At 59.2% G+C, this 19,557-nt stretch overlaps 1 protein-coding gene across 1 annotated transcript; it reads left to right on the forward strand.

Annotated features, from left to right (window-relative positions):
- The first annotated feature begins 4,082 nt into the window (after positions 1 to 4,082).
- On the forward strand, positions 4,083 to 17,751 carry Metrnl (meteorin like, glial cell differentiation regulator). Its single transcript, XM_027922201.2, has 4 exons — positions 4,083 to 4,422; positions 9,375 to 9,757; positions 16,223 to 16,282; positions 17,218 to 17,751. Exons 1-4 carry the CDS (start codon positions 4,259 to 4,261, stop codon positions 17,535 to 17,537), a joined length of 927 nt encoding a protein of 308 aa, XP_027778002.1. The 5' UTR covers positions 4,083 to 4,258; the 3' UTR covers positions 17,538 to 17,751.
- Positions 17,752 to 19,557: the final 1,806 nt, after the last annotated feature.

The raw sequence follows: 19,557 nt of genomic DNA on the forward strand, positions 1-19,557 counted from the left end.
GTTTATGATGTTGATAGCAGTGGGGGTGATACCAGCACACAGAGCAGCCCCACTGCTGGGCTGCTGTGGCAGGGCTCCACCCAGGGCCAGACGCCCAGCCCCATGGCTTGCCCACCAATCCAGGCCTGCCAGGCACAACCCCTCAGGTCCAGCCAAGCTGGCTGGACTCTCCCTTCCGCTTTTCTATGATGCACAGACAGCACAACCTGCCAACAAATTAGGTTAGGGAAGGGTTAGGTACAGAATTACATGGTGAGGGTGACTGGGCTGAGGCCGGCTGGGCCTCTGTGTCTGTGTTTCATGTCGTAATTACACATTACCTGCTGCAGTTGCTGAATGTCAAATTACCAGTGTTGGCTCGGGATGCCTCACGGACCACAATTGTGATGATTATGTCTCTATGGGAAGGTCAGCAAAAGTGGCCTCACAGGGGGAAGCTGGGTGACAGGGTGGCTCTGGAGGGCTGTGGGGTGGGTGTTCTTCTCGGAACACCAAGGGGCCACGATTGTCAACCTTCTCAAGATGTTTTCAAACGTGAAGAGAAGATTCCTGAGCATGTGTGTGGGAAGTTCCATGTCCACTGGGCGTGTCCAGTTTCTGGGGAAGGACGGTGATTCTCCAGGGATGGTTTCAGGTGGTGGCCACTTTGTAGAACAGACCAGCTAGCTGACGGTGCTCACTGGGAAACCTCAGTCTGAGCAAGCGTTCAGTTTGCTGTTTGTTAGCTTTGGGAACCCCAGCTGTGAAGAGACCCTCAGCTATCAGCTACCACCCAGGGATGAGCGCTGTGCCCTGGTGTCAGGAACCTCCATCACCTGAGAACTGCCCCTCTGCAGGTGGCTGAGACTCAAACAGCCACAGTCCTCGCAGCCCTGGGAACCAGACAGGTGCTAAGCCATGTCCATCCACCACCCATAAGGGCCACATGCATCCAACGTTCAGAAAGGCTGAGAAGTTTCTGGCCCCACTAAGCTGCCTTTCCCAGGCATATCTTTCCCCAGTGTCAGGTCCCATGAAATGTGGGAGTCTGGAGTTTATGCTGTAAGACTCCTGGGTCAGGCACACACAGCCGAGCCTTTGGTGTCATCCAGGCCCTGCTTCTTTGGGTCTCGGACCTGGTTAAGCCGAGAGGATGCTCAGGGCAGCAAGGGGTACTCATCACACATGTGCTCAGGAGAGGTCCAGTGGAATCTTAAAGAGATGCGGACTGAAGCTGAAAGCAACCAACTCTTTGTGTGGGCCACGGACCCTGAACTCTAGGCTGGAAGGTGTACCCTGAGTACCAGTCCCAGCCTCTTCCTCTGGCTAGGGGAGGACTGAGAGAGTTCATGGGAAACCTCAACAAGGAGGTGACTCAAGCCTTTCAGTTACTCTCATCTGGGGTGGGGAAGTGTACTCCAGGGTCCCCTATCCCCATTCTCCCTGATGCAGGGATAGGCAAGTGTGATTCTAGTGGGTTCTGGAACTCTCCAGTTCTGCAGCTCAGCCTCAGTGCATGTGTGTGGATGCAGAGGGAGCTTCCGTGCCCTCACAGACACCGTAAGGAGTGTGTGAAGCTGCCCCTTCCCCTGTGGGGTGGGAGGGCTGCTACTGCAGGCTCTTATTGTACTTAGCCACGAGGTGCTTCTGGGAAGTGGTACCTTCCCAGCACCCTGGAGTAACAGGCCAGGACCATTCCCCACAGAGTCTCCTGGAGAGATGGCCCTGGAGAGCTCAGAGGCTGGCCAGGACCCTTAGGACCCAGGGGTGAAAGGGGATGGTGGCTGGTGAGCAGCCACTCCATCTTCCTGCCCCCAGGAGCCTGACATCACTGACCACCAGGAGTCCCAACTCCAGGGCATTTGATTTGATGGGCCAGGGCAGAGGTCAGCAAAGGAGTCCAGGAAGCCCATGGGGTTCTGGGGTGCAAGACTCCCCAGAAGCCAACAGGGCACAGGCTCCTGTAACAGCTTGGGACCAGTTCTGCTGCCGTGGCACCCACCCAGGGTCAGAAAGATGGGAATCTGGAAATTCCTGCTTTAGAGATCCTTTAGGAGGGAGCTGAGTCCTGGGGGGCAGTCCCTCTCCCAATATCCTATGGGATTCTCCCAAGAATCCCATAGGCAGTCATTCATTCTTACCCTCGTTTTCTGCTTGTTTTTGAATGAGTAGACTTTATTCTTTAGATTTACAGAAAAATTGAGCAGATTGCAGAGAGAATTCCTTCCCTTCCCCCCACCGAGATTTCCTTCCTGCATTAGAGTGTGCAAGTGTTAGCATCAACGAACCAATATGGATATTATTAACTAAACACCACGGTCTACATTCCAGTTTGCTCTCCGGCTATACATTCACGGGCTTTGACAAACTAACTTGGCCATGCTGCAATTCCAGGGTCAGGGCAGCCCAGTGGGCACAGGTGGCTGGGCAGCCCTTCAGGTGGCAGGGTTCTGCCTTGGGATGAAACCAGCATCAGCCCTGGTCGCCTTGGGCAGGGCACTGAAAGCTGCTAGCCTGCCCCTCCCACAATGTGATGGGGGACTCTGACAAGCCTCATGGCCCTTACAGGATGTACAGGGCCTGCTGGGCTGTGTGCAGATGGCTTATTCAGCCCTGTAGGGCCCCGGGTAAGAAGTGCTGAGGTGTGGGAGGTGGCTTGCTTCAGACATGCCAGTGGGCCAGTGCTTTTGTACCTGGATACCTGCAGCAGTGCATTCCAGGGGATGTGGGGCTGGTGGAGCAGGCCTCTAAGCTCTGAGGTGCACATGTGTGACAGAGTCTCAAACCTGGCCAGCAAAGGAGTCCAGGAAGCCCATGGGTTTCTGGGGCACAAGACTCCTGGCCAGGAGTCTCGGTGATATCAGTTCAGGTGCTGGGCAGTGCTGGCTCCAGGCTGCGCAGGCCTGCTCTGTTCCAGGGTCCTAAACAGATCTGGCCATGCTGCAATCCCAGTGTCAGGGCAGCCTGGTGAGCACAGGAGGCTGGGCAGCTGGTCTCCCCAGCTCCTTAGGCCCCTGGCCCTTCCCCAGCACTGAGCTGCTTCTGATACACACTCGGAGCCAGGTATTTCTCAGTCCAGCAGACTCATAATTCCACCCTTTCCCACCCCTTTGTATAGTCACCATCCAATGAACTAGACTCCCAGATTCTCATCTGGCTCTCAACCTAGGAATTTTTTGGAGGGGTGGGTAATGTCTGGAGACAGTTTGGATGGCCCAACTGGGGCAGAAAGAAGGAGTGCTATTGACATCTAGAATAGGGGCCAGTTTGTTAAAATCCTGCAATGCACAGGATGGTCTCCTTTGTAAAGACAAACCTCACCTTCCAGGTTGATGAAGCAGTACCAGAGGTGGGCAGGTGTTGGGTGTGGGCAGCAGCGCACAGGGCCAGGCGCAAGCAGTGGCTACAGGTCCTCAGGGAGCCTTGGAAAGACACGGGGATACACACAAACCCTTTCTGGGGACTGGACGCTTCAGAGTCCAGCACGCTGTACAGTGGAGTCAGGCCTGAAGCTGGGCCTCCCCGCCGGGTGGGCTGTAGGCCGGGACAGACTCGGAACCTCCGCCAAGCACAAATTCTGCGGAGGGTGAGGTGCCAAGAACTTGCCAGAGAGCCACCGGCTGGTGAGGAGCGAGGATGGGCCACAGCGCTTCCACCGTGGGGGCTTAGGGGAGAGCGTTCGATCTCGGGTTCTCCCCGAACCCGCCTGGTGCAGGCGCAGACGCCCGCTGCGCCGTCCCATCCGGCAGGGCCTCCGTGCTCCGGCCTCGGCTCTTCTCCAAGACCTTCTCTGCGTCCCTCGCTCATCCCACCACCGACTGTGAGAACCAAGACAACTGCGCACTCAGACGTCCGCAGCGTCCAGTGGGGCGCGCGGGACGTTGAGCTCCGAGCGCGCGCTCGGGGCGAGGTTCCGGCGCAGGCGGCGGCGCGGGTCGGGGACGCGGAGGTTGGGCAGGGGCGGGGCGGGGTTCTGCGCGGAGGCGGGGCGGGGCGGGGCGCGGGATAGGCCCACCCCCCAGCTGAGCCGGGGCCGCGGGCTGCGGACTCGCCAACTCAGAGGATCTGGCGGCGGCGGCGGGCGCGCTTCTGAGCAGGCTATCACGGCTCCTGCGGCGCGGCGGCCCAGGCGGGCGGGGATGGGCGGGCGGCCGAACAGGGGGCGCTGGAGGCGCGCGACGTGACCCTCCTGCACACGGAGCCCGCCCCGCCGGCCGCGCCCAGTCGAGGGTCTGCTGGGTGGGCGCGGACACGAAATCAGCGCCCACCCCGCCGGAGCATGCGGGGCGCGGCGCGGGTAACCGGGGGGCGCGCGGGGCAGCTGTGGCCGCGGCCCCCCGTCCCGGGCGCGGGCCCGCCCCCTCCGCTTCTGCTGCTTCTGGCGGTGCTGCTGGGCGGCGCGGGCGCGCAGTATTCCAGCGACCTATGCAGCTGGAAGGGGAGGTGAGTCTCGCGGAGCGACCCCGGCCCAACCCGCCCGGATCTAAGTCCTCCGGTACCGTTGGCTCTGCTCCCGAGCTGGGACGAGCGCGGCGGGATCGGGGGCCGCTCTCCAGGCCGAGTTCGATGTCCCCATCCCCGTCCCCGGTTCCAGAACAAAAGAGCCCGAGGCGTCCAGGTCCCTGCCCCGAGGACGCCTGGGGAGTCACCTCCGCCACACCGCGGGGTCTGCCCAGGCCGGCCGCCCACTCGTCCCGGGCGCAGCGCTGGTCCCGAGTCCAGAGCTCAGCTCAGTGGGAGCCGGAGCGGGCGGGGTCCATGGTCGCGCCCTCCGGGTTCCAGCCCGTGGCGGGAGCTGTGCGCCCCAGGCCGGGAGGAGTCGGGCAAAGCGAGAAGGGATGGCCGGGTGCGGCGGTTTCGGGGACGGAACGAGACCCACGTTGACTGTAGTACGTCCGCTGGGCGACCAGCCGCAGGCGGACACCTGTGCGCCGGGCCGAGTATAGCGGGACAGAGCCCCCCACCCCGCCCTGTGAAGGTCAGGCCGCCCTTGGCAGCCGCGCGCCGGGCTCCGCGACCCCCCCCCCCCTTCCCCCGTTCGCGGTGGCAGCCGAGGACTTTTTAGAAACCAAAGTGTGACATGCAGAAAGGGGTGCAGGTCACAACTGTGCGCGGGCGCGGTGCCTGGGAGCCGCAGCTACTCGGGAAGGACCCAGGGACGTGCCGGGCACCTAGGAGGTTCCTCGGGCTTAGCAGAGCTGGTTTTGTGCGGTGGAAGTTGACAATTCAGCAGTTTGTGAAGCGCGCTGCGCTAATGCGCGTCTACTCTGCAGGCGCTGTGGGTTGGGGCTACCCTTAGGTCTGGTGTCGAGATCGGGCGCGCGCCCACCCAAGCCTGTAGTCCTTGGGCTGAGAGACAGACTCGAGCGGCAGACAGCTCATTCTGGGTGGGGGCGGTCACGGGTGATTTTTGTGAAGCCGTTTTTCCGAGAAGGCTGGGTGTTGAGCTGGTGCGCCAGGTTCTGCGTCAGCAGGGCATGGCTGGTCATCTTGGACATTCACGGCATTTAGTTTTCTGAGGAAACCACAATGACCACAGTCAACTCCCCCTCCCGATGGGAAAGACTCCTGCCAAGGGGTTGGACTTGAAGATCAGCGCCTGGCTCCTGAGACCTCTGGGCACTGCCTACCTCACTGGGAGTTTTCTGCCTCCCTTTCAGTAGAAATCCCCCTGCCTGCAGGAGCTGAGATTGGGGCTGAGGGTGGCTGGAGCTTGGGGGGAGGGCTGGCCTCGGGAATGCTGGCGCCAGCACAGAGCTGGCCGGGAGCCTCTGATGCTGACTCTCTGGGACTGCCCTTGCTCTAGCCATAATATCAAAATCCCTGCTCTCAGCTTCTTCCCGTGGATCAGTACACCCCAGCTCAAGGCTTTGGGGTGTCCTGCTCCAGCAGATCAAAACCAGAAAACCCAGTCCCTGTCCCTGAGCTTGGGTTCCAGTTGAAGCCAACTTCCTTCCCAGGTCCTCAGAGGACTGCATGTCTAGGGCTACAATTCCAAGCCTAGGATGCCCAGAACTCCAGAGATTTAGGTGTTTGCAGAAGGGGTAGGTGTGCTGTCCAGTACCTGTGTGCTGTCTATGTGCAGAAGCAGGAACACTGCCTGGGCCCCTTGCCTTGTCTGCCAACATCCTCCTTGGACTCCCTTGATGGCACCTCTCCCAAAGTCTGAACCTAGCGAAGGACAGCTGAGGGACCCTTGGAGCTGCCGGAGAGGAGGCAGGGCCTGGAGCATAAACCAAGCTCCCTTGCCTTATAGCTGCTGCCCCATTTATCAATACACTTCACACATCAGCTGACTCCTGTTGAAACCCAGGAGTCTGTTGGCTTTCTTGCTAAATCCATGGTTTATGACCCTTTAGGAGCTGTGGGAACACAGCACAGGGCGGAGCAAGCAGGTGGATTCTGACCCCTGCTAGGAAGGGACACTGGCCACTCACATTGATGTGCTGGTGCTTCTGGGTATTTCTAAGCAATCAAATTGGAGATTTTGAAATCCTTCTTCCTGTGTAGGAGGCAGGACCAGTGCCCCAGTCTTTATCACCCAGGGACCATAAAGGTGAACCATGAACTTTCCCACTGGTGTCATGGGGTACAGCAGGTGCAGCCACACCTGGGCTCTCTGGCAAGATGGGGAAGTGGAAGGCAGCCTTGGGGGCAGAACCTCTGACTTTGCCCATGATCCAGGACCAGTCTCACTCCAGCAACCACAGCTGTCTTGTCCTGGTGACTTGAGGTTCGCCAGCTGTAGGTGTGAGTAGTTTGGGGCTGGCCACATACTAACTGCAGGCATGAGCTCAGGTTGCTTCAACAGGTCCTCAGAAGTCTGCTGGATTTACCCTCTTTTCCATAAAGGTGCCCACAGGCATGTCTACCTGGGTGATGCTTGCTGATTTTTTTAAATAAAAGCATTAATTCAGCTTAACTGATCTGTAAATACCCTTGCCAGTGTCACGATGTGGACTTGATCCAATTCTGTGTGCACCCTGTGGCTTCATCACAGCAGTGCGGTGGAGTTTGCAGTTTTGCTTAGTGTGGCAACTGCATCTCTTGAAGATGGTAAAATGCCATCATCAATGACCATTAATAATGTATTCACTTCTGCAATTGTAGCAACCTTACATAGACCTTTTTTTTTTTCCCATTTGCTGGGTGCTTGATATTTGGTTGTATGGCAGGAACCAACACAGTTGTTGGTCTACATGGGGGTCTTGCTGGATGTTTGGTTGTGGGGTAGGAACCAGGATAGTTGTTTGTCTATGTGGGGGTCTTGAGCAATACCTGCTACTGGTTCCATGCTGAGCATCTACTTGGATTCCTGTTGACCTGATGTTTTAGAGAATGGAGAAGACACAGTCACTGGCCCTGGGATGGGTATAGATATGGCTAAAGGTGAGGAAATGGGCCCCTCATTTCCTGTGGGTCCATCTCTGTTTTACTTCCTTCTCATTAGATGGAGCCAGATGGACATCATGGGAAGCTCTTGCTTCAAGTGTAGGTTGGGTCAACAGCCTCCAAACTCAGGTCCTTCTGCCCTGGTACTGTGGTTGGACACTATCACCTTGAGGGTTCCCTCTGCTCTGCCTGAGTTGGGGTGGAAGGCAGGCTTCCCTCTTTCCCCCCGTGCAGAAGAGTACAGTGCTTCAGAGATTGGTGCTGGGCCTCTGCCCTCCCAACCCTCAGGGCCCTGAGATGGAAGCAGAGACGTAGACTGGGCAGTTTATTGGGGAAAGAGAGTTGAGGATTGTGCCTGGACCCAGGGCAAGTGTCAGTGTCTTGATGCCAGAAACTGGAGACTGCACTAGGACAGCACTGAGTGTGGCCAGGTGTGTCTGCCTTGCACCACTTGGTACAGTTTCCACACAGCTCTGTGACTATGCCCATCTCTCCATAGGTGTCAGAGGAGCTTGTGTGAGTTTTAGTTTGCTCTGCGTGTGTGACCCAGGCAGGCTGCTCATGACCCAGGGCCTTGTGGGGGTGGGCAGTGGGCCAGAGGTTTCACCCTTGATGCTTCCTTCTGATGTGGTCTGCAGAGTGACTCTGTGGCCTCAGCCTGCAGCCAGCCATCATAGCAAAAGCGAGGTTCAGGGGCCCCATGCCTGAGTCACCCGGCAGTAAATAGGAACTGTGTGGTGCCCTCTCTCCTCTGCAGAGTGTTCATGACCTGCTGGGGCCAGGGCTCTGGAGTTAGCACTGCTCATTTCACATAAAAATCCTAAGAATGTGGGCAGACCTGTCTGAGATCTGATCAGAACCAAACTTCAAGTAATAAGACACTTATCTGAAGTCATTGGCTCAGTTCCAGGTCTGCCGGTGCCCATGACGTCACCGTCAGCGAGGAGCTGGCATTTACATTAAAGTTCTGGGCTGCTGAACCCTGTTTTGATTTCTCAGGGCCTGCCTGATGAGAGCAGCACCTTCACTCATCTTCCTGTTGAGCCCTGGGGGTGTGCGGCCTGGTTACCTTCGGGCCTTTCACCTCCCTCTCCACCCCCAGGTTATTCCCTTGTTCTTGTAGTGGGTATTGCTTTAGTGACAACTGAACTTGCTTTTAGAAATGATTGGCCATGCAGGTACCCCAGGCTGCCCATGAATGAAAGGAGAGTGGACCGTCACCTTGGAGGAAGTACAGCAAGGCTGCCCAGTGCAGCAGAGCCTGCGCGGCAGAGGTGGAGCTCATCCCATTGTCCACACTCCTAGCTGGCCGAGAGCCGACCTTGGAGCATGTTGTCATAGGTGCTGCCACCTCTGTACCTGTGTGAGGCTCACTTTTCACCCAGTGGGGCTCTGCCTTGTCTTTCCACTGAGGTCCAGGCCCTCCTGGGGTGATTGGAACTCTGGTTGGTGACAGTGTTTCCTGGATGTTTCGGAACCAGCACGCCCTCTGCAGTTCTCACTTCCCAGGGGCCCCTGGTCTCCCTGTCTCAGGGACCTGGCTGAGCCTCCATCTGAAGGCTACAGATGCTGAGCCTGGAGGGCGGGGCCAGGGTCTGGGCACCTGGATGCCTGTGCTCCTCAGTGCTACGTAAACCTGCCTTGACTCTTGGAGCGGGCCCTCTGGAGGCAGCCTGTGGGGAGGCTAGTAGAGGTGGCTTGCTGGGTTCTGCCGCTCCCTGAAGGGAGGTGGGCACTGAGGCAGGCAGTGGGCTGTATGTCAGCGGTTGTGGAGGGGTTGTGGTTGTGGAGGGCTATCTCACACACTCTTCGGGGACGTGCAGGGGTGGAGCCTCCTGATAGGTGTGCAAGGGTGGGGCTTACACTCTCCTGACAGGTGTGCAGGGGCAGTGCCTGCACTTCTGGGTGGGTGGGGTGTGTGGACAGGGTGGGGCCTCACAGGCTCTCCTGGGCAGGGGTGCGGCCTCCCCCTGGCTCTGACTGATTCTATTCATCTTCTGCAGCGGGCTGACCCATGAGGCTCACAGGAAGGAAGTGGAGCAGGTATATCTGCGCTGCGCAGCCGGCTCCGTGGAGTGGATGTACCCAACTGGGGCACTGATTGTCAACCTGCGGCCCAACACCTTTTCGCCCTCCCGAGGGCTGACTGTGTGCATCAAGCCCTTCAGTGGCTCCTCTGGGGCCAACATCTATCTGGAGAGAACTGGAGAACTGAGGCTGCTGGTGCAGGATGGGAGCAGCCATGCCGGACAGGTGCAATGCTTCAGCCTGGAGCAGGGTGGCCTGTTTGTGGAGGCCACACCCCAGCAGGACATCAGCAGGAGGACCACGGGTTTCCAGTATGAGCTGACAAGCGGGCGCAGGGGGCTGGGCCACACACTCTCTGGTGAGTAGACCAGGGGATGGGGGCTGGCGGCGGGGGTGGGGGTGCTTACTGTGTTGCCAGACGTCCGATATTCTCCATGGCTCCCCTGTGAAGACACTAAGGGTCATGACCTGAAGTGGCACACCTGCCAGGCCATGTTGGTCTGGAGAGCCCTTTGAGTCCCCTGTACACAGGCCCTCATTGGGGAGCAAGGCGGGTGTTGGACCTCAAAACCAAACTACCTTTGAAATGCAGCCTTCCACCCACAACCCCTTGAGATGCCGCAGCCGGGGACCTTGGTGTTCCTGACCTGGTGGAGCAGTGCGTGTTTGACCAGGGTGGCTTGGGGTGCAGATTCCAAATCCACTGGGTCTGAGGCATTTGAAGAGGGGCCATGCTTTTGCACGGCCCCGTGAGCTGGTCCTGGTCTTGATGTCTGCAGCAGGAGCAGGTGTTGGGCTTGGGTGAGGACTTGGGTGGTGACTCATGGCCCGGAGGAGGGGTGGTCCTGCATCCATCAGTTCTGGGGCAGTGGCTGCTCTGCTCTGCAGGACAGATGCAGAATTCTGAAGGGGCTCTGGCTGGCCGTGAGACCCCATCACCCATGGGAGTGCCTGAGGGGCCTCAAGAGGCACGCCTAGGGAGGACTCCTCCCTGGATGGCGTGGCAGCCTCAGGCACCAGTGCAGTGTCCCCTTTGGACAGTGTCTGACAGCATGAGAACCTGGAGAGGTCCTGACAGAAAGTCTCTCTGAGGCCAGTTGGGCCCAGCATGGCCCCAGCAGACTGTGTGTGCTGTGTGAGGGCCATGGGCTCTGCCTTGGGGTTTTTCCCGTCTTGAGGTATGCAGACTTTCCTGACATGGGGGTTGTGGACAGTGCTGGTCTCTAGACAGCCCTGCAAGTGGGCACAGAGGAGATGTCCTCAGATCCTGCAGCTGCAGGGCAGGTTCCAGCCCGTGGGCTGTGAGCAGGCAGTTCCCCTTTCCTGGGCCAGTGATTATGGAGGATGGGAGGGCCAGGGGAGGGGATGCCACACTCTGGGGCCCTGGAGGTAAACTCGCCATGAAAATAACACCTGGGGCACTCTGAACACGGGTACACGCTCTCTGACTGAAGTGTGGTCCAGGTAGGAAGACCTGTGAGTGTCCCTTGTGTGATGAAAATGTGGGCTGGCCTCAAGGACATTCTGCTGGGCTCATGTTTCCTGTGGCCGAGCTCTGCCCTGGTACAGGATGTGTCTCAGCAGCTGCGGGTGTGCGCTGCCATCTGTGCACACCTGACCACTCACATTTGCACACACAGCACACACAGTCTGCCGGTGCCATGCTGGGCCCAACTGGTAAGCTGGGATGGTGGCAGAGCCTGGGAGCTGCCCCTGCTCTCCTGTTGTTGCCCCATCCTTCCCTCTGCCCATGCGTTCAGGCCAGGGCTTATGGCCTGTGGGGTTGGTTGCACTGCCTGGGTTCCCACGGGGGCACTGGGGGGCAGTGGCTCTGGCACAGGCACCTGCTCTCAGGCCTGAGCTTGGCCTCCAGGCATCTCCTGGATGGTGGAGTCCCAGGCAGGACAGTGGCTCCATGCCCAGGGCTTTGCTCTGTCTTGAGAGTCAGGTGCTTGGGGTTCCCTTGCTATCCTGTAGCGTACACTCTTCTGGCCCTGGGATATCTGTCGAAGTCGGGCCTGCAGTGACTTGAGTGCCCTGTGGATGGCAAGAAGCTGGTCAGAGGCAGCACATCCATGCAGCTGCCACCAGGACTTGCAATGAGGACCCAGGCCCTGCTGCACCGGGGCCCTAGGGGCTGGAACCCAATCCTGGCATTCCCAGAAATGGTCAGAGTGGCACACTCCAGTGTGATGGGCTCCGGCAGGGGGTACAGGGCAGCTGATGGACTCTTCTCCTGGGGTGTTTGGCTTGTATCAGGGGATGGGGGCTGCTCAGCGGTTAATGCTGGGGGAATGGGTACGTAATGTGGAATGTTGGTGTCAGCCATCTGGCAGCAGTGTTGTCCTCCCCAGAGGGCCAGCTCCAAGCTTTCTCTGGCCAGCACCAGCATCTTCTGTTCTGGCTGTTGCTGCGGCCACGGAAGACTGCTAGAAGCTGGGGCCCGGGCAGCGGCTGAGCACACAGGGCCAGCCCAGGTGGTTGTGCTGGAGGCAGAGGAACTCACAGTGAATTGGAGTTCTGGTTTGTACTGGGAGCAGAGGTGCTGTGCGCCAGAACCTGCTCAAGTGTGTGTGCACCTGTGTGAGTCTCACTCCATCCCGCCAGTCCATCCATGTTGCAAAATCAGCTTCTGAGACACTAGGAGTTAAGAAGACCAGGGCCAAGGTGCAGGCTGCTCCTCCAGGGTTACAAAAAGGGGGTCAGGCAGCGGATGACCTCAGCCCTAGGGAACACTCCTCCAAGGGTACAGGAAGTGGGTCAGGCAGCGGATGACCTCAGCCCTGGGGCACACTCCTCCAGGGGTGCAGGACAGAGATCAGGCAGTGGATGACCCCAGCCCTGGGGCACACTCCTCCAGGGGTGCAGGATAGAGATCAGGCAGCGGATGACCTCAGCCCTGGGGCACACTCCTCCAGGGGTGCAGGACAGAGATCAGGCAGCGGATGACCTCAGCCCTGGGGCACACTCCTCCAGGGGTGCAGGACAGAGATCAGGCAGCGGATGACCCCAGCCCTAGGGAACACTCCTCCAAGGGTACAGGAAGTGGGTCAGGCAGCGGATGACCCCAGCCCTGGGGCATACTCCTCCAGGGGTGCAGGACAGAGATCAGGCAGCGGATGACCTCAGCCCTGGGGCACACTCCTCCAGGGGTGCAGGAAGTGGGTCAGGCAGCGGATGACCTCAGCCCTGGGGCACACTCCTCCAGGGGTGCAGGACAGAGATCAGGCAGCGGATGACCTCAGCCCTGGGGCACACTCCTCCAGGGGTGCAGGACAGAGATCAGGCAGTGGATGACCTCAGCCCTGGGGCACACTCCTCCAGGGGTGTAGTATGGGGGTCAGGTATTGGATGATGCTTGCTCCAGGGGACATTACTCCAAGGATATAGAACAGGGGTCGGGCAGCAGATGACTCCAGCCCTGGGGGACACTCCTCCAGGGGTGTAGGATAGGGTCAGGCAGCAGGTGAACCCAGCCCCAGCACCTGCGCACCCCGTGCCCTCCACCTTCATGGGGTTTGCCAGAAGCTTGAGTACCAGCACCGCCTCTGACACAGGGAATCGGACAGGATGCAGAGGTGTAGATGGCCACAGGGCTGTTTTCCAGTATACCTCCAGGCCAAGGGACGGGCAGGAGCTGTCTGGGGCTGCCCTCCAGGGCCCAGCCGCCTGGGGAAACAGACATCACTCTGGATGGGGCCGAGGGGTTGGCTGGTGAGGGTTGGGGTGCCATCTGGTTCCAAGGAATAGGTGCAGCGGGTGACATATCTCAAATTGATGGATCTCCAGGTGACAGATCTCCAGGTGACATATCTGGTGCTTGCAGGCTCCACCAGCCTGTGCTCTGGGAGCTGGGGCTCTGGAGAGGCCCAGGGCAGGTGTCCAGGAAGGAGGTGCAGGACACTGATGCTGGTCTTGGGTGTGGAAGTCACTGCCCAGGCAGTTCAGGGGTTGGGGCTATAGCCTTTGGGTCAGTTTCCCACCCCCTTGAAAACCTGTCCTGCTTGCTAAGCTTGAGTAACCGCTGACTTGCCTGAGCCTCCACTGCTGAGGCTCCCCCAGGGGCTTCAGAGTCTGGGGGTGCCTTGATGGCTGTGTGCATTGCCAGCAAAGTCTGGAGGTGAGAAAGATATCTCACTGCTTCCTGCAAACAGAAGAGGTGGCTCATTTTTTTCTGAAGCTCCTGTCTCTCTGGCCTCAGTGGCTTCCTCGGGCCACTGACGACCCTGAGGTCACTTTTCATCTTAACTGGTTGCTGGCCGGGGGGCAGGGGCATGGCCTCCACCTGCTTCTTCACCAGGAAGAGAGGGGAAGGAGGGACAGGAGCTGGAGGGACAGGTGAGGCCTCCACCCCAGGACCCTCCTTGTGTCCTAGAGGTGCTGGCTGATCTGGACCTCAGCCTCAGTCCTCCGGGTCCTCCCCATACCCTGTCCACACCCTGTGCACACCTTGTTCACCTGGTTGAAGGCCATGCTCACTGTCATCGGCTGTCCTGGATCCCCCAGTGTTTTCTCCTGAGGGCTCCCTCTGGACCTGTACCTGCACGGCAGCTGTCCTGGGGAGCAGTCCTGCCTGCTAGCTGCCAGCTCCACTTGTCCAGGACTCTCCCCTGAGCCAGCTGCTCTGCCCTCACCCTCTGCTGTCCCCACAGCACCTGCCGGCCTGCTGGACCCACGCTGCTCCCCAGGTGTCCCTGTCCTGCCTGATGCTATTGCCTCCTCCTCTGGTTCGTTCGATGGTTCATTTCCTGAGCATCTCCAGAGCATCCACACCCATGTTCTCTCAGAAGCTTGTGCTGGGTCCATGAGCACATTTCAGGACCTTCCTGAGCCCGACTCTGACTGATAGCTGTTTCCAGATCTCTGTCCTCAGAGTCCACGCTGCATTTTCCATGAAGTTGAACTGCACTCTGCCAAGCTCAGAGTGAGAAGCAGATGCTTCCAGGGTGGGGTTGGTGACCTCAGCCGACAATGGCTCTGGATGGGTCTGGGGACCATGACTGCCCTGGGGTCCCTACACCTTCTGCTGGAGGCTGGGTGTGAGCCAGGGCAGCTGCAGTGAGGGGAGGGTCTCCATGCCTTTTCCCTAGCTGTTGGTGGAGGTCACAGGTGTGTGACTCATGGGGAGAGGGATGTGTGTAGACTTGGTGACACTGAAGGCACAGGTCTGAGGTCCTGGGTCCGTGTGTGGCCAGGGCCTGTCAGCTCCTCTGCCGCACCAGGTGTTCGTTTCGTCAGGGGCTGCTTAGGCTGAGCCCCAGGGGGCAGCAGTGAGGGCCGAGGGAATGTCACAGGTGCCCTCGGCTGGCTGGGGATGGGGTGGACCTCTGAGGGGTGAGCTTCACAGGCTCCTGGAGCTCCGGCAGCCGCCACTCCCTGCCAGCAGAAGGCTCTGGAGTTGGGAGGTGTGGTGGGAAGATGCCCATCCTTTGAAGGGCTGGGCAGTGTGGAGGCACCAGCGGGTGGTTCTGGTTTGTGGTTCCGCTTTTCCTGATAACTCAGTAGAAGCCAAGGTGCTACAGGTGCTGGGTGGGCTGGCCAGTTAGTGGCTGCTGACATTGGAGGTGCCCAGCCCATGCTGTGGGCACAGGGCAGGGAGGCCAGTGCTCCAGACTCACCTCTCCATGCCCGCCAGCCTTGCCTCCCATCTGATGACATGAGTGACTCCAAGGCTCCATGTGCCTTCTGGTTCCAGAAGGCCCCTCTGCACTCTTGCTGGCCTGAGAGTGCTTGGCCAGTAGTCAAGAGCTGACGTTTGCTGCCCATCCCTGGGAGACACTGGCTTGAGGGGGTCAGTGCAGCCTCTAGTCAGGTGATGGCTCAGCCTGGCTCAGCTCCAGGTTGACAGGGTGGTACCCGGTGTGCATGGACCTTAGCTTCCCCAGGGCCCAGGATTCCCAAGCCTCATAGTGCAGACTGGTGGAGGGGAATCCTCTTGCTGAGGTCTCACACCTCCACACTGGAGTGTGTGTGTGGACGCCCAGGATTGCTGGGGCTGGCCCCGAGTTTCTGTTTGACGTTTGGGGAACTGGGGCAAAGGGCAGGGTGCAGGCCACTCTGGAAGTGTGTTGCGTAAGTTGTTTGGCCAGGGAGGCTTAGCCTGAGGAGGCTGTAGCCTCTAGGTTCTTGGAGGGAGCTAGGCCCCAGGATTCTGGGGCCATGGGGGTCCTGTGGGCTTGGCTCAGTTTAAAAGGTGTTTGCACCTTTGTCCCAGGGACCAGGTGGGGTCTGGTGAAGGGGCTGAGCTGATGGCCCCCACCCCAGGCCTTGTGCCTGCACCGGTGCTGCCTCCTGCCCTGCCTCACTCGTCACCTTGGTGGATCTTTGGCCTCGTCAGTCTTTCTAGCCAGCATCTGGGTCCTGTGGGACTGGCCCTGCCCTTTGGGCTGTGGCTGGAGATTGGTCTAGGGAAGGGGTATCTCCATGCTGCAAGGAGGTACCTGCTCGTGAGGCACCCTGGTGTTTTGGGGTATGCGGTGGAGGCTGGGGTGGGTGTGGATGCCCAGGGGCAGGGGCTCAGCTTGGCTTGGGTCAGCTTTGCATTCGTGGTGGGTGCATGAGAGTGGTCACCATGGAGTCCTTGCTCCTCTGGCACAACAGTGCCAGCAAGGCACATGGCAGTTGGCACACACCCTGGTCCTACACAAGATTGACATGTCTTGCGTGGTGAGTCTGATGGCAACGTGTGCCATCATGCGCAGCCGGGCATCTGCCTCTGACATGTTGGAGCTGGGGAGGGCTTGTGGCTCACCAGAATTTCTGACCACAGAGGGCATGGGCCAGGGCCTGCCAGGCTGCCTGCTGATCTGTTCTCTCCCCTCAGCCCCGTGCCGCCCATGCAGTGACACCGAAGTGCTCCTGGCTGTCTGCACTAGTGACTTTGGTGAGTGTCTCCTCTCAGGTCTCTCACGCTTGGTCCCTCTGGCATGGGTCCCCTGGGCCCAGGATCAAGAGCCTTTCAAAGTGGGCAGTGCTCCCTCTTGGATCTGCAGAAGTGGCTGGATATGGTTTCCCCAGGGGTCATGGAATAGGTGCTCTTCTGTGCCCACAGCATGAAGACTTCACACACGTGTGCAAACTTTCACCCTCACATGTACACACATGCACACCCACACTGAGAGCTGGGGTGGACGTTCTGGGTGACTGTCGATCATCGTCCTGTTTTGTACATGAGCTCACTGCTCCCTGGGGACTCTGAAGTCCTGCAGTTCCCAGGGGCTCTTGCAGTGTTCTCTGAATACCATGCAATGGGCAGCCTGACCCTGTGATGGCCACCACCTCCAAGCCCCATCTGTTCTTCATCCAAGTTCCCCTGGAGGGCCCAGGGCTGTGGTCTGAGGGATGCAGGCCCCTTGCATGTGGTGTCAGGGGCTGGGTCCCTGGTGTGGTGCTTGCTGGCCAGCTGCTGTGGTGGTAGGCACGTGAAGCCAGCCCAGCTGGCCCTGTCCCCGGGCTCCCTCCCTGAGCTCTGATCATGTCACTGCCCTGCTCTCCAGGACCAGGATTGGGGCTGGGCAGGCTGACAGGGGCCCATACTGCCCTGATGTGCCCCCTTGCAGAGCAGGTAGGTGTGCTTGTCAGGCCCACAGCAGAAAGAGCACCTTTGTCTCACAGTGCCAGCATCAGGGACAGCCCCTGGCAACTTTCTACCACTACACTTGAGCTTTTTAAGGGCATTTCTAAATGGCAGGGTTCAGGTAGAGCTCTGGTTCTGATGCCCATCACAGTCAGGGGCATGGGTGGGGTAGCGCATGCTGTGTGCTGGTCCTCAGCTACAGTGCTACTGGACTTGCTGACCTGTGTCTCCTTCCTCCACAGTCGTCCGAGGCTCCATCCAGGACGTCACCCACGTGCCAGAGCGGCAGGAGTCAGTCATCCATCTGCGGGTGAGCAGGCTCTATCGGCAGAAGAGCAGGGTCTTTCAGCCAGCACCTGAGGGCCATGGCCACTGGCAGGGCCGCATCCTGACGCTGCTGGAGTGTGGGGTGCGGCCAGGGCATGGGGACTTCCTCTTTACTGGCCACATGCACTTTGGGGAGGCCCAGCTGGGCTGTGCCCCACGCTTCAGTGACTTCCGAAGGACGTATAGGGATGCAGAAGAGAGGGGGCTGAACCCCTGTGAGATCGGCATGGAGTGACTGTGGGTGCTGCTACCTGTCCTGTGTCCTGCTCCTGGGGCTGTGTGTGCTCCAGCCTTGGGGTAGGCCACGCTGTGGGGTGCAGGCCGGGGGCACAGGTCCCAGCCAAGGACACCCTGACCTGGAAATGCTGTAAAATGCAAACTAAGTTATTATATATATTTTTTTTTAAAAGAAATGTTCATGAGAAACAAACTCCCATGTTTAGAAATGCCTTGGTGTGTGGTTTAATGCTGTTTTCGCGTCAGCTGAAGCCATCGCAGCCCAGGATGGTCAGCGAGACTTCACGGGAACCCGCGTACACCAGAGGTGGCGTTCTTGCCACAAATGCATGGGGCCAAATGTGAACATCTGGTCTTCTCTGCCTCTTGTTTGGCTTTCTGAAGACTGAGCTTTGCGGCCTGACCCTTGGGTTGCAGACTGTATCTGTGCCAGAGAATGAAGACTAGGCTCTGACGTCACGAGGGCTGCTCGCGTCTGAGGGTGCTCTTTGGCAACTCGTTACCGCTCCTTGCCGGCGCACCAACCTCAGCACCTGCCCATGCCCTTCCAAGCCTTGGTCTTTGACCCCATCTTCCCCCAGATGCCTGAGCCCACAGCCAGTCTCCACACACTGAGGGCTGCCCTGTATAGGCTTGGTGGCCCATGATTCAGAGCATGAGAGTTTCTGTGACTCCATAATAATGGGGGCTCATTCTCAGTGCAGGGGGTGGGCAGGGCTACATTCCCTGGGGAGGCTCTCCCTGGCTTTGCAGCCACAGGTGTCCCCTGGCTGCTTCCCTGAAACATAGCCTCTCCCCTTCCATGGAGAGTGACACTGGTTGGATTGGGGCCATCAGGTGACCTCATCTTACGTGATACATCTACAAAGATCCTATTTTCAACCCAGGTCACATTCAGAGGTTACTGACGGACGTGGAGCTTGTTAGGGAGAACATTCACTCCACCAGGGGACACAGTGGTGACAAGTAACGAGGCCCCACCTCACATTCTCCTTCATGCATCATGTGGTCCTCAGGTGTGAGCTGGCCCAGGTCACAAGCAGCAGCAGGTACCCAGGGGCAAGGACATGGAGCAACAGTGCTTGTGCCAGCCCTGGCCTACTGTGGTAGTGACTGGCGTTTGGCCAGCAGGACAGGTCACAGCACAGAAGTGCTGGCCCAGCAAGAGGGCTGAACCCTGCTGGCTGCTGCTTCCAGGATCCTGGGGCTGGAGAAGCTGAGGAGCAGGAATGGCGGGTCTGGTGGCCTCCTGTCACTGCAGGAGGATGGGGTCAGGCCTGGGAGGCTGTGCCAGGGCAGTTCTTACAAGATCTAGGGCCGGGCAGAGCTTTGAACAGGCAGGGAAGCATCCTCCTGGGGTAGGACTGGCCCATGGGAGGTGTCAGCCCCCCATGGCCGAGCGCCCAGTTCCTGCAGATGGGAGTAGGTGGGGCCTGGTGCCTGTGCCTGGGAGACCTCCATGGCCTGGGCAGCTTCGTGAAGGAGGAGCCAGCTGGTCCATGTTCCTGGAGAGACACCCCCACTTCTGACCTGAGGCCCTGTGCACACTGTCCCCTGACCACAGAGGCTGCCCTCCTCCCACGCCTGTCCTGGGAGAGGAGACTAGGCACCACAGGGTCTCCAGAGGGGCCTCCAGGTGGACCCAGGGTGGCCTCCCTCTATCGTCTCCTTACCCCAGGGTGGGCTGCCTCTCTGGGGACCCACGAAGCCCTTGCAGCCATGTCACGTGGGAAGGAGGCTGGAAGCAGCTCCAAGGCTCTGACCAGGGGTTGAAGGGAGCCCTGAGGGAGGCCCCTGTGTGCTGGCCACTGGTGCCCCAAGCCCTACCTTCCCTCTTGCCAAGCTGCAAATCCCTCCCTCCCCCAAACCCATCACTCCTGCACTGTCCCCTCCCCACAGCCCTGTCACCCCTGCACTGTCCCCTCTCTGCTGTCCCCTCCCACATGCCCCTGTCACCACTGCACTATCCCCTTTCTGTGCTATTCCCCCACACCCATGTCACCCCTGCATGGTTCCCT

This window comes from Marmota flaviventris, chromosome 17, assembly GCF_047511675.1.
Source record: "Marmota flaviventris isolate mMarFla1 chromosome 17, mMarFla1.hap1, whole genome shotgun sequence".
In the NCBI taxonomy this organism is placed as follows: Eukaryota; Metazoa; Chordata; class Mammalia; order Rodentia; family Sciuridae; genus Marmota; species Marmota flaviventris.